At 44.7% G+C, this 19,502-nt stretch overlaps 6 protein-coding genes across 9 annotated transcripts; 4 read left to right on the top strand and 2 right to left on the bottom strand.

Moving 5' to 3' along the window:
- LOC122620630 (enhancer of split m7 protein) lies at nt 1-1,244 on the top strand. Its single transcript, XM_043798196.1, has 2 exons — nt 1-53; nt 152-1,244. Exon 2 carries the CDS (start codon nt 408-410, stop codon nt 966-968), a length of 561 nt encoding a protein of 186 aa, XP_043654131.1. The 5' UTR covers nt 1-53; nt 152-407; the 3' UTR covers nt 969-1,244.
- Nucleotides 1,245-3,677: 2,433 nt separating this feature from the next.
- Nucleotides 3,678-4,217, top strand: LOC122619251 (enhancer of split m8 protein). Its single transcript, XM_043796063.1, has one exon. The coding sequence runs from the start codon at nt 3,678-3,680 to the stop codon at nt 4,215-4,217; it is 540 nt and encodes a 179-aa protein (XP_043651998.1).
- Nucleotides 4,218-5,046: 829 nt separating this feature from the next.
- LOC122619249 (protein groucho) lies at nt 5,047-12,413 on the top strand. 4 transcript variants are annotated; one of them, XM_043796058.1, is made up of 14 exons: nt 5,047-5,203; nt 6,305-6,692; nt 6,858-6,952; nt 7,739-7,802; nt 7,875-8,057; nt 8,468-8,500; nt 9,062-9,253; nt 9,319-9,417; nt 10,125-10,181; nt 10,331-10,507; nt 10,570-10,841; nt 11,277-11,950; nt 12,010-12,209; nt 12,272-12,413. In XM_043796058.1, exons 2-14 carry the CDS (start codon nt 6,657-6,659, stop codon nt 12,377-12,379), a joined length of 2,190 nt encoding a protein of 729 aa, XP_043651993.1. In that variant the 5' UTR covers nt 5,047-5,203; nt 6,305-6,656; the 3' UTR covers nt 12,380-12,413. The 4 variants fall into 4 exon arrangements, with proteins under 4 accessions (XP_043651993.1, XP_043651996.1, XP_043651995.1 ...); XM_043796059.1 differs by lacking the exon at nt 5,047-5,203 and adding an exon at nt 5,410-5,568; XM_043796061.1 differs by lacking the exon at nt 8,468-8,500 and having other exon boundaries at nt 9,068-9,253.
- Nucleotides 12,414-13,706: 1,293 nt separating this feature from the next.
- Nucleotides 13,707-16,094, bottom strand: LOC122619250 (exocyst complex component 8). The gene is made up of 6 exons (XM_043796062.1): nt 15,979-16,094; nt 15,763-15,918; nt 15,378-15,708; nt 14,551-15,323; nt 13,962-14,491; nt 13,707-13,908 (listed from the first exon to the last, which is right to left on the bottom strand). The coding sequence occupies exons 1-6, from the start codon at nt 16,058-16,060 to the stop codon at nt 13,723-13,725; spliced, it is 2,058 nt and encodes a 685-aa protein (XP_043651997.1). The 5' UTR covers nt 16,061-16,094; the 3' UTR covers nt 13,707-13,722.
- Nucleotides 16,095-16,739: 645 nt separating this feature from the next.
- LOC122619545 (charged multivesicular body protein 2a) lies at nt 16,740-18,031 on the top strand. The gene is made up of 2 exons (XM_043796542.1): nt 16,740-17,161; nt 17,222-18,031. Exons 1-2 carry the CDS (start codon nt 16,849-16,851, stop codon nt 17,677-17,679), a joined length of 771 nt encoding a protein of 256 aa, XP_043652477.1. The 5' UTR covers nt 16,740-16,848; the 3' UTR covers nt 17,680-18,031.
- Nucleotides 18,032-18,161: 130 nt separating this feature from the next.
- Nucleotides 18,162-19,362, bottom strand: LOC122619544 (UMP-CMP kinase). The gene has a single exon (XM_043796541.1). It carries the CDS (start codon nt 19,256-19,258, stop codon nt 18,482-18,484), a length of 777 nt encoding a protein of 258 aa, XP_043652476.1. The 5' UTR covers nt 19,259-19,362; the 3' UTR covers nt 18,162-18,481.
- Nucleotides 19,363-19,502: the final 140 nt, after the last annotated feature.

The raw sequence follows: 19,502 nt of genomic DNA, 5'->3' as shown, positions 1-19,502 counted from the left end.
AATAAAGAAGTGAACGTGCATTAATCATAAAGTTCATACTATTTTGACCCGAGGTGTGTTCCAAACTTGTTTGTGGAGAAAAACCCACCACCGAAAATGCAGGCGAGAGGATCGTGTCCCAGTGACTGAGTAAAAGTAGTTTGTTCCGCAGGTGGTGGTTCTTCGTCGGAGGCTCCGCAGCTCTCACTTCTCTCTTTCTCCGAGCAGCGTGCGCTGAGCACGAGACGCTCTCGCGGCGGCACGTGCAGCTATAAAAGCAGCGGTAACCGGAGACGCAGGCAACATTTCCAACGCAATCGTCGTGCAGTCAACATCTCAGGATAACCTCCTCCGAAAGATCGAAGAGATTCTTCAACAGGTCATTCTTCAAGTTAACGAAACTCACAACGTAAACAAAACCAAACACAATGGCCACCAAATACGAGATGTCCAAAACCTATCAGTACCGCAAGGTGATGAAGCCTTTGCTGGAGCGGAAGCGTCGTGCCAGGATCAACAAGTGCCTGGACGAGCTCAAGGATCTGATGGCCGAGTGCGTTGCCCAGACTGGCGATGCCAAATTCGAGAAGGCCGACATTCTGGAAGTCACCGTGCAGCATCTCCGCAAGCTGAAAGAGTCTAAGAAGCAAGTTCCGGCCAATCCCGAGCAAAGTTTCCGTGCCGGATACATCCGGGCAGCCAACGAAGTGTCCCGCGCCCTGGCCTCCCTTCCCCGCGTGGATGTGGCTTTTGGAACCACACTGATGACCCATCTGGGCATGCGTCTCAACCAACTGGAGCAGCCCATGGAACAACGACAGGCCGTCAACACTCCACTCAGTATCGTCTGCGGATCCAGCTCGAGCTCCAGCTCCTACTCCAGTGCCAGCTCCTGCTCCTCCATCAGTCCCGTTTCCAGTGGATACGCCAGCGACAACGAGTCCCTGCTCCAGATCAGCAGCCCCGGACAGGTGTGGCGCCCCTGGTAAACTAGATATCCACTTCGAAGGACTGAATTCCCGACGGGCAATCACGCAATTGGAACCGCAGCTTTAGAAAAAATGCTTTACAATGATCCTCATTTATTTGTTACGTTACCAAGTTTTAGGTTTCTAAGTTAAGTCTGTGATAGGGCACGCTTTATTAACTTTTGTCTTAAATCAATCGAGCAGAAGTCTGTTTTTTACTCTACATATATACAAATGTTTACCAGCTAAGAGATCTCAAGAATACAACATGAAAAGATACAAAATGAAAAAAAAACTTAAATGCAAAAGAAAATACAAATCAAAATATGAAACGAAATCAAACAACCATCTTATTACTTGGGGAGTCTCAATTTTACAGCACTATCCAATAGGGAAAGTCGAACTTGCACATTTGTCTTGAAATTCCAATGGGAAGAAGATTATACAAGTCCTCAGAATTAGTTTACTGAACATATTTTTAATGTGATATACATACATGAATTTTAAGGGCCAATTTAATAAAATTATCGTGTGCACTAGCTAATTTAGTACACGTGTAAAAGAATGGGCTTCCCATAAATTATGTTCATTATCTTAAAACCCATCATTATCTTAAATGACCTTTACTAATAACAAGTTTCAATAACGAGTTAAATATAATAGTAAAACATGATCCACTAAGTGCACTTAGTCGTAAGGCGTGCATTTAATAATATTAAACGAAACTATATTATTTTTTTAATGGGAATATTATTTTGAATTCGAACAATGTATATATTAATTATCTATTTAAGGCACACCTTCATCAACAGACTATCAAACGAAGGCAGTTGACCCCTACATACAATCCCTACCTTCAATAAACACACAATACATTGTTAGAAACCCCAAAAGCCGCATTATAATATGTCCACCAGTAAAAGGCCTATAAGAATGGTCAAGAACGATATAAGTTCCAGCACACGTCTGGATTACATACCGGACAATATACCCTATTATACAAGTAGGGTACATCTCTCTAAATGTTTTCTTTTACAATTAATCAATCAAATTGCAACACCTATTTGGGGTTTGGGGTGCAAAAGCAGTACGTAAATTCATAAGTATTCAATCCCAAACACCTATTACATTATTGACCTATGACACCCAAAATACTGTAAGAAGTGAGACCATCCCTCCCCATTACAATAATCAATGACGTTATTTTCCACCCATAAAATGTTAATATTAAGAGCTCTCAAGATTTGTAAGGGAGATATACAAATCCATCTCAATTATTAGGTGAGGAAGTATCATACCTTAGGCGCTTGCAAGGGAGGGACACAAATCCCATAGGTAGGCATCGAAGTCAGAGGTCCATTAGTTTCCTATTAGAATAAAAAACATAATTTATGGGTAAATAAGAAGTTAATTTCAAAGTTAAATTTGTTAAACAGAATCCTAATTCAACTTTTACTTATGAGCATGCGTTACCCAAGATTTTCAAACTAAAACCGTCTGATATTAACTAGTTAATTATGGGTTGGGGAAGATACGTGAAATCATTACAAGTTCCCCTTGAATAACTATAGACAACTTTCGTATGATTGGACTTTCAATTACAATTATTAAAATATAAAATATTACTTCTTATTAGGATGAGTCACACATTCAATCAACCATCGGGAGCTAACTATTCGAAAGGTAAACATCAATTAACCGGTAAAGAATTACTAATTACGAATTAGGGGGTTGCAGGGAGTCAAGTACGTGCATCCCATAGGTAGGCATTCCGGCACAAGGCCCACATCACCTCACCCTGGGCATTGAGTACTCAACCTCAGCCACGAGTGTGGCACGCGGGGCACACTTTCTGCGCCCGTTTGACCCACGTCCCCCTGCCAACCACCCAAAAACCGAGATCAGACAGCCCAAACGATGGAACGATCGAACAACCAAGGCGACCCGGCACGAAGCCAATATGCCACATCCACTAATTGTGTCCAATAAACACTCGTCGACGGGGCAGTGTGGGAACGGAAAGAGGAGATCTCGGAGTTCGCAGTTCGGAGGTCGGAGCAGGAGTAGGGGCTTATACAATCATCGTCTGCTGGCATTGATGAAACAATAAGCGAGTAGATGGCACGGCAGGATAACAATGCCAGCGCAGCCCACGCACAACCAGATCGGCTCCCCTGCCCCTGCCCATCATCCTTCGATGCCATGTACCCATATATGAACGTTCCCATTCCAAATACGACAGGATGAGGCAGTGAAGTATGCATTAAGGATAATAACACCGGCCCAGAAAGCAATGCGAGCAGCCAAAAACAGCGACAGCTGCAAAAATGTGCCCTGATCCTTAAACTCGAAAAAAAAATGAGAAGCGGAGCGGAGCGAAGCATGTGGCCAAAAGGGAAAACAAACGAGAAAAAATTGTGTGAGAAACTTACTTTCAGCTCGGTTCCCACGCCACGAGCCACAAGGATTGTCCTCCGTCCTACGAAGTTGCAGCTGTTCCTTGTGAAAGAGACGGCACTAGCTGGGTTCAGTCATGCGAGCGAAAGAGAGGGCAGGAAAGGTGCGTATCAGAGGGTGGATTTCAGGGACCAGGGAGCGGTATAAAAGGACGGGACCTCGCTGAGCAGAATATCACTCACGATTACGCCGTCGAGCAGGCAACAACAAGCCGAATACAAAATTTTTCAAAATTTTTTAAAACTACGTAACCTACTCTACCACAACACAAAAATGGAATACACCACCAAGACCCAGATCTACCAGAAGGTGAAGAAGCCAATGCTGGAACGTCAGCGACGTGCCCGCATGAACAAGTGCCTGGACAACCTGAAAACACTTGTCGCCGAGCTGCGAGGTGATGATGGCATCCTGCGCATGGACAAGGCCGAGATGCTCGAGTCAGCGGTGATCTTCATGCGCCAGCAAAAGACAACAAAGAAGGTGGCCCGGGAAGAGCAAGCCCTCCCCCTGGACAGCTTCAAGAGTGGCTACATGAATGCCGTCAACGAGGTGTCACGTGTCATGGCCTCCACACCTGGCATGAGCGTCGACCTGGGCAAATCGGTGATGACTCACCTGGGACGCGTCTACAAGAACCTGCAGCAGTTCCATGAAGCACAGTCCGCCACCGACTTCCTCCAGAACTCAATGGACTGCTCCTCAATGGACAAGGCTCCGCTCAGCCCCGCCTCCTCCGGATATCACAGCGACTGCGACAGCCCCGCCCCCTCACCACAGCCCATGCAGCAGCCCTTGTGGCGCCCCTGGTAAAAAAAAGGGGTTAAGTGGCAAGAAGGTGAAGGTGGAGAGGGAATGGCAATGGGAATGGGAGAACCATCCAACAACGCATCTGTGATAGCCCAACTGTGATGGCAACAAAATAGCAAAATGAAAAAAAGCAATTAGCAAAACAATTAAAACAAATATAAACCAATTTAAACGAATATCAAAATAATTTACTTTTTTTGGGGTGTGGGAAATGGGAAAGAATTTACAGTATCTTAGTTGGTGGCAATTGGAATCCTTGTTGGTAATACCAATTGGGAAATATCAATTACTATAGATCAACTTTTAATTTGGCAATATACAATGCCATTATTTTGGCAATGAATTAAATGAAATTTATTTTAGTTTACAAAAAATAGTAATTTCAATATATTTCATTTATATAAAACTTTAATGATAAAACTATGTTTGAATATTTAATTATTCGAAATGGTTTCCGTAAGGGTTAACAAGATTAAAACCAGCAAATCAGACAAAATGATTTTTTTATTTGAAAAAGCGCGCTAACTACACTTAAAGAACATTTATAGAACTAAGTTACTTGTATATTCAAAATTTGTTTCCACTTAGTTTTTCAAGTTCGAGCTTTAAAATTACTTCTATCATAAAAACTATTAAATAAGATGGTCTGCAATCGTTCCGTATTATAAATAATACATTTTAAGTATATTATCAATTATATCATAGCCTAATTATTTTGCAGAGTGTAACTAGTTCGATTACACGTGCAACGCCCGCACTTTCTAACACTGGCGTATGCAACACTGCGCCGCCGAAGCGAGTGGCCCGCGATAACAGCCCCTCGACACATCGATAGGCGATAGCGCAAATTGCATACCTGAGACCGACGCGGTCTGTGTGTCGCGGATAGGAAAATAGGAAATTATAAATAGAAACGGGCCGTGCCGATGCCCCAAAAGCCACCCAATTGCCAGCTGCCCCAATCGGCGAGGATACCAAGTGCTACCGAGGTGAAAATCTGCGTGCAGAAATTGTTGCAAAAATATTTGAGGCGAGAACGCCATTTACAAGCCGCGTTTGTACAGCGAGTGCGCGTGTAGTAGAGCCGGAGAGAGAACCGCTGCGTGTGTGTGTGTGCGTGTGAGAGAGCGAGAGAGCGCCGCCGCCAAAGCTGCCCAACACATACACGAATGTCAGACACTTCGCGGTCGGTCGGCAGAAACAGGCAATTTTATACGGGCGAAAAGTTACAAAAAATAATTTACCCACTTTTCGGTGGCGAAAACGATGAAACTGTAAAAAATGGACCAGAGATTTAAGTGCAAAACATAGAAATATCTTGCGATAAAACGTGCTAATCCGGGGCATAAAACTGGTACTGCCATTATCTCGCTTTTTTTAATTGCTTTTGTTTATTTTTTGTATAGGACACAGTATAATTTTTCTTTTGCGCTGCGCGCGTGTGATTGTGTGTGTGTGTGTGATTTGGCCACTCGCTGGTTTCTATGTATGTGCCCGTATCGCCGAACAGAGTTGCCGCCTCCAGGGCAAATCATAAAAAATAAATTGGCTGTACAACTGAATAATATTGAAAAGCGCTTAGCAAGTGAATTCTATGCGGATTAGCTGAAAAATAGCAAACAATGTACTTCAAAGGAAAGTGCGAACAGTGCTTCTGCTGCTGTGCGCGATTCAAACGGCATGGCAACCCTGTTTAATTGCAGTCTGTCTGTATATGTTCGCATGTTGTTTGTGCGGAGTGTGCTGCCTTTACGAACGAAAAGTGTCTTATTTTCATTGGATTAATACCGCCCCGCTTAACTGAACAATCGGATTAGTGCGTACAGCGGCCCCCGAAAATCGAACAGTGATTTTGCGTAACAATTTCAGGGGCCACATGCAACTGTGCGCTTGATTTTTCGGCGGTAAACACTCACACTCGTACCCTCGCTCCCGTTTCGTGCGCCAGTGTGCGTGTGTCTCGCTGGCTCCGCGCGCCTGTGTGTGTGCGTGTATGTACGTGCGTGCGAACGTATCGAAAAAAATGGTGCAAAAATATGAAAAAGCATAACTAAGCAAATATGTATGTTGTTGTAAAATTCCATTCGCAGGATATGCAAAATGCGAAGTAGTCCGGACATGGAGTGCCACTAAGTGCCGGTTCCGTCTGCGGAGAAAACTAATTTAGCGGATCAACTGCCATCGAAAAAATATTATAACAAAAAAAAGTAGAAGAAAAAGAATAGCTAAGAAGAAAAAACAAGAGCCATAAAACGCTGGCAAGCAGATATTAGTGCACGTTTTGCGAGGAGTTTCTGTGCAGGAGTGGAGTGCTCAGGGATAACCGGAAGGAAGCGGCGAACGAAGCAGGAGGAGCAGCAGGACTTCCGCTCCGGGAAATCGGTGTCCACCTCGGAACTATCGCTCTTGCTCTAGCCGGCAACATACCAGCCTAACAACAACATGTATCCCTCACCGGTGCGCCACCCCGCCGCCGGGGTAAGTTCACCCGCAAGTGGGTCCCACCTCTGACCCCCGAATCCGTGCTAATTGTGTTTATGTCTCTCTCTCTCTCTACCCCCCAACCCATCCCAATTTGTGCCATGTGCCGCCCACGCATGGAACACCAATCACCTCACCTATTCACTATTCACGTCCAAATAGGGACCACCACCTCAGGGTCCAATCAAGTTCACCATCGCCGACACACTGGAGCGCATCAAGGAGGAGTTCAACTTCCTGCAGGCGCAGTACCACAGGCAAGTATCTGCTGGCATACTTTATAATGTTTGCCTTGTAAACATTACTCGAATCATATTTGCAAGGGATATACACGGCTTATCAAATTGTAAAGAGAAGGCTATAGCTATAGCAAAGATTCGCACGAAGATAATTGCCTCATTCATGACATTCAAAATCCTTTTCATCAGATAGCCAAAATACGTATTTAAATAAATTTCAACTTTTTAATTACTATTACCACATAAACATCGAATTCTTATCAAACGAAGTCCCCACTTTAAAACAAATATCACATTGGCACTAAAAGATATAGAATATTAGAGTAAACATTTTATTGTTCTACTAAAAATGTATGATCCGTAGTACTCAAATATAGCATAGACAAAAGTAAATTTGTTCACACTTTCGAATAACCCAATTGCACAGTTTTAATGGGTTAAGCAATAGCCATTTAAAGACATTAGTCGGCAGAATCAAGTTGAGGTTAAACCTATTAGAACCTTCTACAATAACATGCCCCAAAGAAATCACATTTTAAGCCTTCGCCTTAACCGCCATCGTATGGAACTGTGCGACTGTGTGAGTGTGGATGTGGATGCTGCGTCTGCGTTTTGCGAAAAGTAAAACAAAAAGCTGAGCAAACCGGTTTGGCGCGCCATATGCGCCGCTGTCATAGGATTAACCTGCGCCGCCTCAGCCGCAACTCCATGCTCCACAATCGCCGCTTCCTTGCGTTCTTGAATTCAGTTCGCTTCCGTCGCCCAACTAATTTGCCCGTTGATCACTTTTCCTGTGAATTCCAGCATCAAATTGGAGTGCGAGAAGCTGTCGAACGAGAAGACGGAGATGCAGCGCCATTATGTTATGGTAAGTCGTCATGATCCGCAAATTATCGAGATCACCCAGCTAATGCCCCGTCTTGCTCTGCACCCTTTTCAGTACTACGAGATGTCCTATGGCCTTAACGTGGAGATGCACAAGCAGACGGAGATCGCCAAGCGGCTGAACACACTGATCAACCAGCTACTTCCATTCCTTCAGGCCGACCACCAGCAGCAAGTGCTGCAGGCGGTGGAGCGGGCGAAGCAGGTGACCATGCAGGAGCTCAACCTGATCATTGGGGTAAGTCGATCGAGGACGGATGATGGATTCGCGGCAGCAGCAATACGGTTCAGCCATTCTCAGCTAGACACGATTAGGGGCATGGTCGATTGCGAACGCGGATGCCACATTAAAAAGGGAGAGATTTAAACCATATCTAGTTTGCAGGGTATTTTAAAAAATGTCAAAACTCTATACAACCTCCGGAATCTAACGTATACAAGAAACAGTATTTGTATGCAGAATATTTGAGTGCTTATCCTTAGGGTATTTAAACTGAAGATTATTCATAAAAGTGGCAGCCGTTTAGCGGGGATCTCGTTTCAGTTTAGTTTGTTCCTTGGGCAACATTTGATTTGAGTTTGTTATTCTACTTCCTAATTTGTTATGATTTCGCATTCGACCAATCCAATCCAAACAACGTTGTGCAGCATCAGCAGCAACATGGAATTCAGCAACTTTTAGTAAGTTTGTTTCGTTGCAAGTTAATTTCTTATTGTTTGTTTACTGTTGCCGTCTGCCGCTGCATCCGCCGAATGTGCCACTGCAACTACTGCTCCAGCGCCTCACTACCTCCTCTTCCTTTTCTGATTGTCTGTGAACGTTTATATTATTTCAATAACGCTTCAAACGCCGCCAATTGTTGTTGCTGTTTTTTTTATTAACCCCAGATGGTCTTTGCTTATGAATCGAAATATTAAAATGGACAAGAAGCAAGCTTTTTCTTTCCCAAATAGTAACACATTCTTGAGAATAAATCCATATGGAGGATATTATCGAATCAATGGAATTTATTGATAATAAGAAAAAGATTGAATATCCATATACTCTTCAGTCAACTGGCTATTACTTTGATACGAAATAAAAATTCGTTTAGGCAAATACCATTTAGTGTTAATGTTGTTGTTGTGTTTACACACATACACACATTCCAACGCTTTCATTATCCCACTGAGCACGATGTTCATTCCGAAACCCAGCAACGCCCACGCCCGATTTCATACGATCTCATGGTTCCATTGCAGCAACAGATCCACGCCCAGCAGGTGCCAGGCGGACCACCTCAGCCGATGGGCGCACTGAATCCATTTGGTGCCCTGGGCGCCACCATGGGCCTGCCACACGGACCAGGTCTGCTGAACAAACCGCCCGAACACCACAGGCCGGACATCAAGCCCACGGGTCTGGAGGGGCCAGCAGCCGCCGAGGAGCGATTGGTGAGTACCAGCCCCTAGATCAAAATACTGCATATTTTAAGCTCATTTTCATGCTGATGTTGCAGCGCAATTCGGTTTCGCCCGCCGATCGTGAGAAGTATCGCACACGCTCGCCACTGGACATCGAGAACGACTCGAAGCGTCGAAAAGATGAGAAACTGCAAGTGAGTATATCGAGCTTTTTTCGGTGTTAGCATTATACACTGGTAGTATCATACATCATACCGCGTGTGCGGTTATATTGCCATAACCGATTACTGTCATCTCATCTCATCTGAGCTGTTGCTGTCTCTCAACTCACCAGAAAATCAATTCCGTAGTTTGCCCATTGTTGTTGTCTAATTCTGCTAACACTCTAACCCAAAATCATGCTAAACAAAACCTAAATTGCTAATTTATAAGAGACAAAAAAACCAAACGATTTAATGGTGCCTGTTCCGGTTTTCAATTTCTCATAGTTGGCTTAAGGTGTATCTCAAATTATAGATTTTAGTTTATTTTAGATGTCTTTATTATTCTACAAAACTAACCACCTTTTTAGTAAGAACTAATAATTATGAAAAGTGTAAATGTAAATTAAAGATATTTTATTGTTATACCTGTTTACTTTATTTTAAATATTATATTTCAAAAGTAGTTTTAACTAGTTTCATTTCTTAAATTTCATTGACAAACTAAAAGTAGGAAACCTAATCTTAAACTGTTTTTTTTTTTTGTTTACCATAATAAATTATGTGAAAACCAGAACAGGGCCTAAAATTTAGCTACTAACTAATCTATTGTGGTTGTTGTTATTGCTGTTGTTCGTTGTGGGTTTTTGTATGAATTTTGATTTATATTGTTTTTGTGTTTTTTTCAAAATTATTTCCAGGAGGATGAAGGCGAGAAAAGCGATCAAGATTTAGTCGTAGATGTTGCAAATGAAATGGTGAGTTGAGTGTCGGCCCAGATTCAATGCAACCATTCCCAAATTTTCCCAAAAAAAAATTAAAAAAAAAACAAACAAAACCACACCTTTGCTATTACATTAATCATCAAATGCGAAAACAATACTAAATGCATACATGTGCCTTGCAGGAATCCCACTCACCGCGTCCCAATGGCGAGCACGTGTCAATGGAGGTGCGCGATCGGGAAAGCTTGAATGGCGAGCGCCTGGAAAAGCCAAGCAGTAGTGGCATCAAGCAGGAACGGCCGCCCTCACGCTCCGGCTCCAGTTCTTCACGTTCCACACCCAGCCTCAAGACAAAAGATGTGAGCCCACACAATTACGAAACCCAGATAGTGTAGAAGCTAATGGAATCTCATTTATTTAGATGGAAAAGCCGGGTACACCGGGCGCCAAGGCACGCACACCGACACCGAACGCCGCTGCTCCGGCGCCAGGCGTTAATCCTAAACAAATGATGCCGCAGGGACCACCGCCAGCCGGATATCCGGGTGCACCGTATCAGAGGCCGGCCGATCCCTACCAGCGTCCACCGTCAGATCCAGCCTATGGACGACCGCCACCAATGCCGTACGATCCGCACGCCCACGTGCGAACCAATGGCATTCCACATCCCTCGGCCCTAACGGGTGGAAAGCCGTAAGTCATTTTCTTTACCTCGGAATGTATGGTCCGAAAAGTAGACTATAGGAATTGCTATGTTTATTGTTATTCGGTACTTGGTAGTCCAATGCAACTGATGCAATTGCAAGGTGCTGTGTAGTCGATTGGGGATGTAAAATGTATAAATTGGCACTGATAAGAGCTTATCATTTCGCTGTATGGCTGATCGTGGGTCAGTTAATTTCTATCGCTCTTAGCACGAACGTGTCGCGATTGATCGCTAATAGTTCCTTTTTAATTTAGAACGAAATGAAAAGAAAAGCGGATCAGCCATTGGCGCAAAAAAAGAAGTAAATAAAGTGCGGTTTCCATTAGCTAGTTTCAATATAGATAGATAGAGATTAACAGAGACATGTCGCTGGACCATAAATGGTTACATTAATATATCAAAACACCTTTTACCCGTTGCAGTGCATACTCTTTCCATATGAACGGCGAGGGTAGTCTACAACCGGTGCCGTTCCCGCCGGATGCGCTGGTGGGCGTTGGAATTCCGCGGCACGCCCGTCAGATCAACACGCTGTCGCATGGAGAGGTCGTCTGTGCGGTAACCATCTCCAATCCCACAAAGTACGTGTACACGGGCGGCAAGGGCTGCGTCAAGGTATGGGACATCTCGCAACCGGGCAACAAGAATCCAGTCAGCCAGCTGGATTGTCTGCAGCGCGACAACTACATCCGCTCGGTGAAGCTGCTGCCCGACGGCCGTACGCTGATCGTGGGCGGTGAGGCGTCTAACCTGTCCATCTGGGACCTGGCCAGTCCGACGCCTCGCATTAAGGCGGAGCTAACATCGGCGGCGCCCGCCTGCTACGCTCTGGCCATTAGCCCTGACTCGAAGGTGTGCTTCTCGTGCTGCAGCGATGGCAACATCGCCGTGTGGGACCTGCACAACGAGATCCTGGTGCGCCAGTTCCAGGGCCATACCGACGGCGCCTCATGCATCGACATCAGTCCAGATGGCTCCAGGCTGTGGACGGGTGGCTTGGACAACACGGTGCGCTCCTGGGATCTGCGCGAGGGTCGCCAGCTGCAACAGCACGACTTCAGCTCTCAAATATTCTCGCTCGGCTACTGTCCCACAGGTAAGCACACTTTCCTATGACATAATCATCTGGAAATAACACATTTATTTATCCGAAAGGCGACTGGCTGGCAGTGGGAATGGAGAACTCGCATGTGGAGGTGCTGCACGCATCGAAACCGGACAAGTATCAACTGCATCTGCACGAGAGCTGCGTTCTGTCGCTGCGCTTTGCCGCCTGCGGCAAATGGTTCGTTTCCACCGGCAAAGACAACCTGCTTAACGCATGGCGAACACCCTACGGTGCCAGCATATTCCAGGTAAGCTCATATCATGAATTATTAAATGATTGCCCCTCATTAAAATACTGGACATTTTTCAGTCGAAGGAAACATCATCCGTACTTAGCTGCGACATATCAACTGACGACAAATACATTGTGACGGGTTCGGGCGATAAGAAGGCTACTGTCTACGAAGTTATTTATTAAATCCACAAAACCATGCAGTTTTTTCATTTTGTAATAAGCTCGTATAGTTTTTATTACAACAACAAAAAACAATTAACTACAACAAACAAAATGTTCGAAATCATGCAAATAACAACAGAAAAACAACAGCAGCAGCATCGGCAGTTAAAAGAAAAAAGCAGAAAGGCAGCAGTAGCAACGCATCAAAAAGCGAAGCAAAAATGAAAATTCTATAATATATATACAAAAAGGAAAAAACTAAAATTTTAAGCGTACTTGTAGCTACTAAGCCTAAGCTAAGTCCAATAAATAAAAACAAACCAACAAGTTGAACAACACACAAATTGCAAGTAAAAAAGAATTCAAGTAAAATGAGAACCAGAGCGAAATAAAATGATAATGCATGCGAGCAACAGAAACGAGTATGTTGTAAAATTAACAAAATGAAACCAGAAACAAAAACATAAACATTAAACAGAAACAGTCGGCGATACCTACCTACGTTCATCTAAACATAAAAAAAACAAATAGGAGGATAAGTGGAATAGTCATTGCAATTGCAGGAGCGTTGAGATTATGATTACCAGCTGAGCAAAATGAGTTAAATACGATGCGAGTGCTTTTAGTTTGTTTTATGTGAACGGTTTTTGTAATTTAGCTGACGAGTCAGACAGCGAATGCAACAACAAATGTAATTTTAAGTTGTCAGTTTCCTTACCTCCCAACGCCCCTCCACACACATAAACACCTCCACACACACACACACACACACGAAAAACACATTTGCATAAAAGAAGGTATATATATATATATAATTATAAATGAATATACTTAGTAAGCATTTTAGTTAAGAGTTTTACATTATAAATTAAACACGGAAACCACTTTCGAAACACTCACTCGCATTGGGGGTCAGTTAGAGCTCAGAGCAGTCGGCTTTGCTTGTATGTAATTTGAATGAGGAATGTGTAATGAGGAAATCGAGGAATTATTTGTGTGAATCAAACTCAACTCTTCAGAACCAAGTGTAAAATCCTATATTTTGAGCAGCTAAGAGCCCAACAGAGCGGCATCAACAACCGAAACCGAAAAGTAGAACACAGCTAAATTGTTTAGTGTTTAGAGTATATATGAAAACAACAAAAAACGAATCGATTTATATATATTTACAATTATATATATAATGCGAGCGGCGAAATTGTAATAAGCAAGAGATAGAGTGCAGCACACGCTTCGATTTTTAATTTTACAAATATTATTATTATTGTGGTTATATATGTATATAATTATATTATAAATAATTGAAGCAAAACGAAAAAATAAAAAATTATATGTAATCGAAAGTAAATCCCCTCGGATTGCATCTAAAACACATCTGTGGTGTATACGCTTCGCTGGCGCGGCAGTGGTGCACCCTGCTGGCGGGACATTTTCGTGTGCAACTCCCGCAGTCCCTCGCACTGACGCCCAGATATCTGACGGAACTTGTCGATGGCGATGGGCAGCAGGTTGTCCACCAGAAAAACTTTGTTCTTCATCACAAAGTTGGGCTGTAAAATGACATGCTTGAAAAGGATTTCGTTTAAGCTGTTGTCTAACTTACATCTACGGCCATGTCGCTGGGCGGTTTCAACGAATGCTGGGCAATGAACAGCTCTTTTAGAAGAAGTTCCAGGCTTTGCAGTAGCGTTTCGCACTTGGCCAGACAACCACAGTACTCGGTGAGCTGCAGGAAGTGTCTGATGAAAACCACAGTTGACTGAGTGAGATTTATCCAGGTGTCGCCCGTCGCCTGGGCTCGCACATCGATACCCAAGACATCGAGCTCCAGGAGCAGACGCTTCAGATTCGATTTCGTCTGCAAATTATAGGGCTGCCAGCTCTCCTCAGTGCGACCCACGGAGTCCAGCAGTCGCTCCTTGGATTCCTCTATCAGCGACTCCAGTGTAGTGCGCAAAAGACCTTCCAAATGATAACTGATGTCCAGCCCAATCTCGGTAAGCTTCGTCGAGGGCTTGCGCACTCGCTCCACACACTTGGCCACTGACTCCAGGGAAGTTCCCTTGGTCAGGTAATGCTTGATCAGTTGGCTGGCAAAGTATTGCAGCTCCGCATTGCACCAAACCACGAGCGCTGCAAGAATTAGATTCTAGTTATACTCAAATCCAGACGGGAATATGGCTGTAGCTTACCACTGACGCACGCCGGTTGCTTCTCAAAGGCGGTGAGAAAATCACAGGCCACCTGCGTCAGATCACAGAAAAAGAGTTCCGATATATCCGCATTATTCCTGCGCGCCTCCCGTTGCGCCACCCGTAAACTAACGGCGCAGACCTTCAGCAGAGTGGCACTCGCCTGGCGATAGCGACCCATCTCCACAAGGATCTTCAGGGGCCGCTTGGCGGCTCTCAGCGCGATCTGCAGATTCCTATTGTGACTGTTGGACAGCTCCTTGAGCAGCACACTGATCAGCTTCTGCTCCTGCTGCTTCACCTTGGTTTCAATGGCGTCCGCCTGTGGCACCTTCTTTCTGTTGTCGTTTCGCAAAAATTCCTGTGTTCGCTTTATCAGCTCCTGGGCATCCTCGAAATGCCGCTGGGCTACCAGGGTCTGAATCTCTTCGCTGGCCGTGCTAAGCCACTCGGGTGTTTCGTCCTCCAGGGATTTAGGCTCTCCGGGACTCTGGGGTGTGGTTTCCTTCTCCGGCGTCGAAGATTTGGACTGCTGTTTGGCCCGAGTGGGAGGCTGTGGCGCCTGACCCTTCTTTGGTTTCTTTTGCTGGTCAAAGCGAAATGCCTCTTCCAACTTCTCGATCCATTCCGTCTTTCCAGCAGCCGTGATACTTTGGTAGATCTTGGAACCATCTGGGGTGATTATATTAATGGCATTCTTAACGCCATCCAAGTCCTTGATGTTTATCACGGCTATTTTCTTGGGGTCGTACTCGGTGAGGAAATCCAAGCGCCTGGAAAAGATTACACATTAGTTCTTGCTATTGCTTCAGTTTAGAATACCCTACTTATCATGCTTCACTTTGCAGACAATGAGTACATCGTTGAAGAGGAAAAAGAAGACCCTCTGGATGGGTCGGTAATCATTGCTGTCCAACTCAATCAGGGCTCCCTCGTTGAGGAAGGTCTTTCCCTCCAGATTGCCATTGAAGCCCTGGACCATTTCCTTGACCGCCCGCGTGGCATGACTATTCTCCAGATCATCCGTCGCCGCAGTGCTCTCCGCCTCCAAACTCTCGGCCTTCAGGTGACTGGAGGTCTTGCCATCCGTCATGGTGGCCAGAATATTGCGCTGCTCAATCAGAATGTGCGACAGTTGGTACATTTCCGACTCGAGATCTGCAATGGGAACATATTATCAAACGTATTTAGATATTGGGGGGCGTAGACTACGTGATATCTCCTTGGCCGTCTGTATAAACTCCATATAGTTCTTTTTGCATGTTTGCTTGAGCGTTGCGGCCGTAGTTTCGTTGTAGGCCTCGATTTCCTTTTTTCGCTGCTGCAAATCGCTGCCACCAACACATTCTCGCGTCAGGTCCTTGGTATCTGCCAAAGATGTGCTTATTAATAGACTGATTTAGACTTAGAAAAGCCGGAAAAACTTACATTTCTCAACGCTAAAATTGAAATCGTCGAACTCCTTCATGGTTTTGATTGGAATGTAAACTGCAGCTGACGGCAGAGCCATTCACGACGAACTGCAACACCATGAGGTGTCGATTGTAAGGTTGCTGATGCATTGGAAAATGTCATGTTTTCACTGCGGCTTACTAATATAACATATCATAAAAGTTATATCAGATTTATTTAGCTTAAAAAAAAAGGTAGCTAAATTTAATTATAAAAACCTTAAAAAAGTCATATGCGAACTAAAAAAGAAATAAAATAAACTATGACGATGATCTGTTGGAAATCAACATTCAGATTTATTTGTATTTACTATTAGGAATATCAAAGTATGTATGATTAAGTATTAAAACTTTTAAAAAGTTTTATTCAACCTCAACTCTAAGATATAAAAGTCTATGTCGAAGATTTGTTAGAAAGTAATATATTAGATGTATTCGTGTTTACTGTTTGGATTTTCGTAGGAGGTTAGATAAGTATTAAAAGTTTTATTCGAACTCAACCTTAAAGTATGAACGACTATGTAAAAAATCTGTTAGAAATCAACAAACAAAATATTTATTTGTATTTACTATTTACATAGATGGATTACATAGTGCCTTGTTTTGTTAAATATAAATATACTTGCCACCTGTTGCGTATGCATTTTGTTGAAGTGTGAACACTTCTAACATAAGAACACCGGCAAAGCTTCTTCTTCACATTTAAACTATTCGCATGCAAGCGCCAACACGCCTGTCCACCTCACAATCGCACACACCCTGCGCTTTTTGTTTTGGTTGATGAGTAATCTTTAGGAAACTCCGTCATACTTTGTAATTGAATCTTAAAGTTAAGAACTGCTTAAACATGGACTGGCTATTTGGCAAGAAGATCAGCCCCGATGAGATGCTGCGCAAGAATCAGCGGGCGCTGAACAAAGCGATGCGGGATCTGGACCGCGAGCGGATGAAAATGGAGCAGCAGGAGAAGAAGATCATCGCGGATATCAAGAAGATGGCCAAGGAGGGGCAAATGGATGCCGTGAAGATCATGGCCAAGGATCTGGTGCGCACCCGGCGGTATGCCAAGAAGTTCATGCTGATGAAGGCGAACATCCAGGCGGTGTCCCTCAAAATTCAGACGCTCAAGTCCCAGAACACAATGGCACAGGCCATGAAAGGTAAACATTAGATACGCAGCTGATTCATCGGCTTATCAACTGATTATGCTCGCTATTCAGGTGTTACGAAGGCCATGCAGAACATGAACCGCCAGCTGAATCTCCCGCAAATCCAGAAGATCCTGCAGGACTTCGAGAAGCAGTCGGAAATGATGGACATGAAGGAGGAGATGATCAACGATGCTATCGATGACGCCATGGAGGACGAGGGCGACGAGGAGGAGACGGATGCTGTTGTGTCCCAGGTGCTGGACGAACTGGGTCTGCAATTGGGCGAACAGCTGGGCGACCTTCCTTCTGCCTCCGGTTCCCTTTCCATAGCCGGCGGCGCTGGCGCCCAGAAAGCACAGGCTGTGGCCGCTGGTGGCATTGGCGGCGGTGGAGCTGCCGGCGGAGGAGGAGCTGGTGGAGGCGGCGCTGGTGGTCCGGGAGCTCCGGGTGGCAGTGGTGCCTCATCGCCCATGTCCGATGCCGATGCGGATCTGCAGGCGCGCCTGGATAAGCTGCGCAAGGATTAAGCCGATCCTAAACTCCACTGCCTGTCCACCTTATGTAAGAGCCACCACCCGTTTGTATCTCCCAGAAGCGAATGTTATATTAAAGAGAATGCTTGTGATTTTCGTTCCCTGCGTGTTTGAAAAATCGATGAGTAAATACCATTTACAAGCTATAATGGAATTAACTAGGTGGTGCTGAAATCGCACAGTCTAGTTACACAAAAATTCGCAGTACTTGTTACTTTAGAGCTATGCAATATTTGATATTTAAAATATTTACACATTTCATGCCTGTCTTCAATAAAATTAAGCAAAGGAATTTCCAAAATCTTTAGCTAATTAGCATATACTTATATTCAGCTTTAACTAAAAACGACAAATTGTGTTTATCTGGATAAGACGAAGTACTTTCTGCATTTACTCCTTTAGGTACTCATATTAAAAAGAGCACAAGCACTTGTATAAATAAGCAAATTTGTTTTAAATGTCATAATGTGAACAGGTGATTTCCATTTATTGTTTATTGCGCTTCAACGTTTCTTAACTTTAAATAGTTTTCTTCAAACTCAATTCAATTGCTTTAGATAACATTTAATTCAGGCATTACTTTTGCTCTACTACCATTTTCAACCAGATAATAAAAAGTATGTGTGTACCTGTCTCCATTCCTTAATTGGGTATACTTCATGTGTGTATCTTGTATCTTATCGGGGTGGAGAAAAAGTACCTTATGCATTACTATTAACAAGCGTATATATTTTTGGGGGGTACAATTGAGAGGTAAGGATAGCACTACACACAAACCGGAATATGAACACGAAATCTAGAAGCCGCTGGCCACCAATATCTTCTCCACCTCCCCAAACACCTGTTCGGCATCCGGACTGGCGTCGATCCGCTTCACCTGGCCGGCGCCCTCGAAGAACTTGATGATGGGCAGCGAGTCGTTGTTGTAGGTTGAGATGCGCTTCTTCAGGCTGTCCAGATTATCGTCCGTCCGTCCGGAGCCACTCTGCCCACGGCCTAGACACCGCTGCACGCACACATCCTCGCCGCAGTCGAAGAACAGCACAAACTGGAAGTCCACCTTCTCGGACATCTGGCGGTTCCATCCATCGAGATTATCCTGATTGCGTGGGAAGCCGTCTATGAGGAATCGCGACTTGCCCGACGCCTTCATGGCGTTCTCCAGCAGCGAACACGTGACCTCTACGGGCACTATTTTGCCATTGCGTATGTAGTCCTCGATGAGGTTACCGAATTCGGAGCCCTCACGCGAACGCTCCTCGCGCAGCAGATCTCCGGCCGAGAGGTGGGTGAACTGGAAGCGATCCACAATCCGGGAGCACTGGGTGCCCTTGCCGGCCCCGGGACCGCCCAAAACGAAGACAACTTTTGGCTTCTCCACGCTCATGATTCCGATTCTGATTTTGTGTGGTGGGGCTGTGGAGGTGTTTGTTGTGGTGGTGGTGTACCTTTTGCTGGCCTTGGAATGTCGCAATTGCTGCTGCGTCAGCGTTGATGGTGCGAAACGGACTCCTGGTGACCCGCAATCGTTGGCAGCTGCTCTCCACGTCGTTCGTGCCAAAGCCCGCCACATTGACGACTGAACTGGGGGCTAATTGGTGGCGTGGTGTGTGTGCGCGAGTGTGCGTGTGTATGGAGTGCCGCCTGCAGTACACCTCACCACTGTTTTCCACTGGAAACGTAACACCCTGTGACGTCACGCACAAGCGCAGCTGTTCGCGGGCGTGCGATGACCAACACTGGCGTCGCCTTTACCGCGAAGCGTACCAATTTGAATGGCACTTTGTGCAGTTTACTTCCGGTTGCATATTACTTCT

Source organism: Drosophila teissieri, chromosome 3R, assembly GCF_016746235.2.
Source record: "Drosophila teissieri strain GT53w chromosome 3R, Prin_Dtei_1.1, whole genome shotgun sequence".
Lineage (NCBI taxonomy): Eukaryota > Metazoa > Arthropoda > Insecta > Diptera > Drosophilidae > Drosophila > Drosophila teissieri.
Note: the sequence above shows the minus strand (reverse complement) of the source record. Positions and strands in the feature narration are given on the sequence as shown.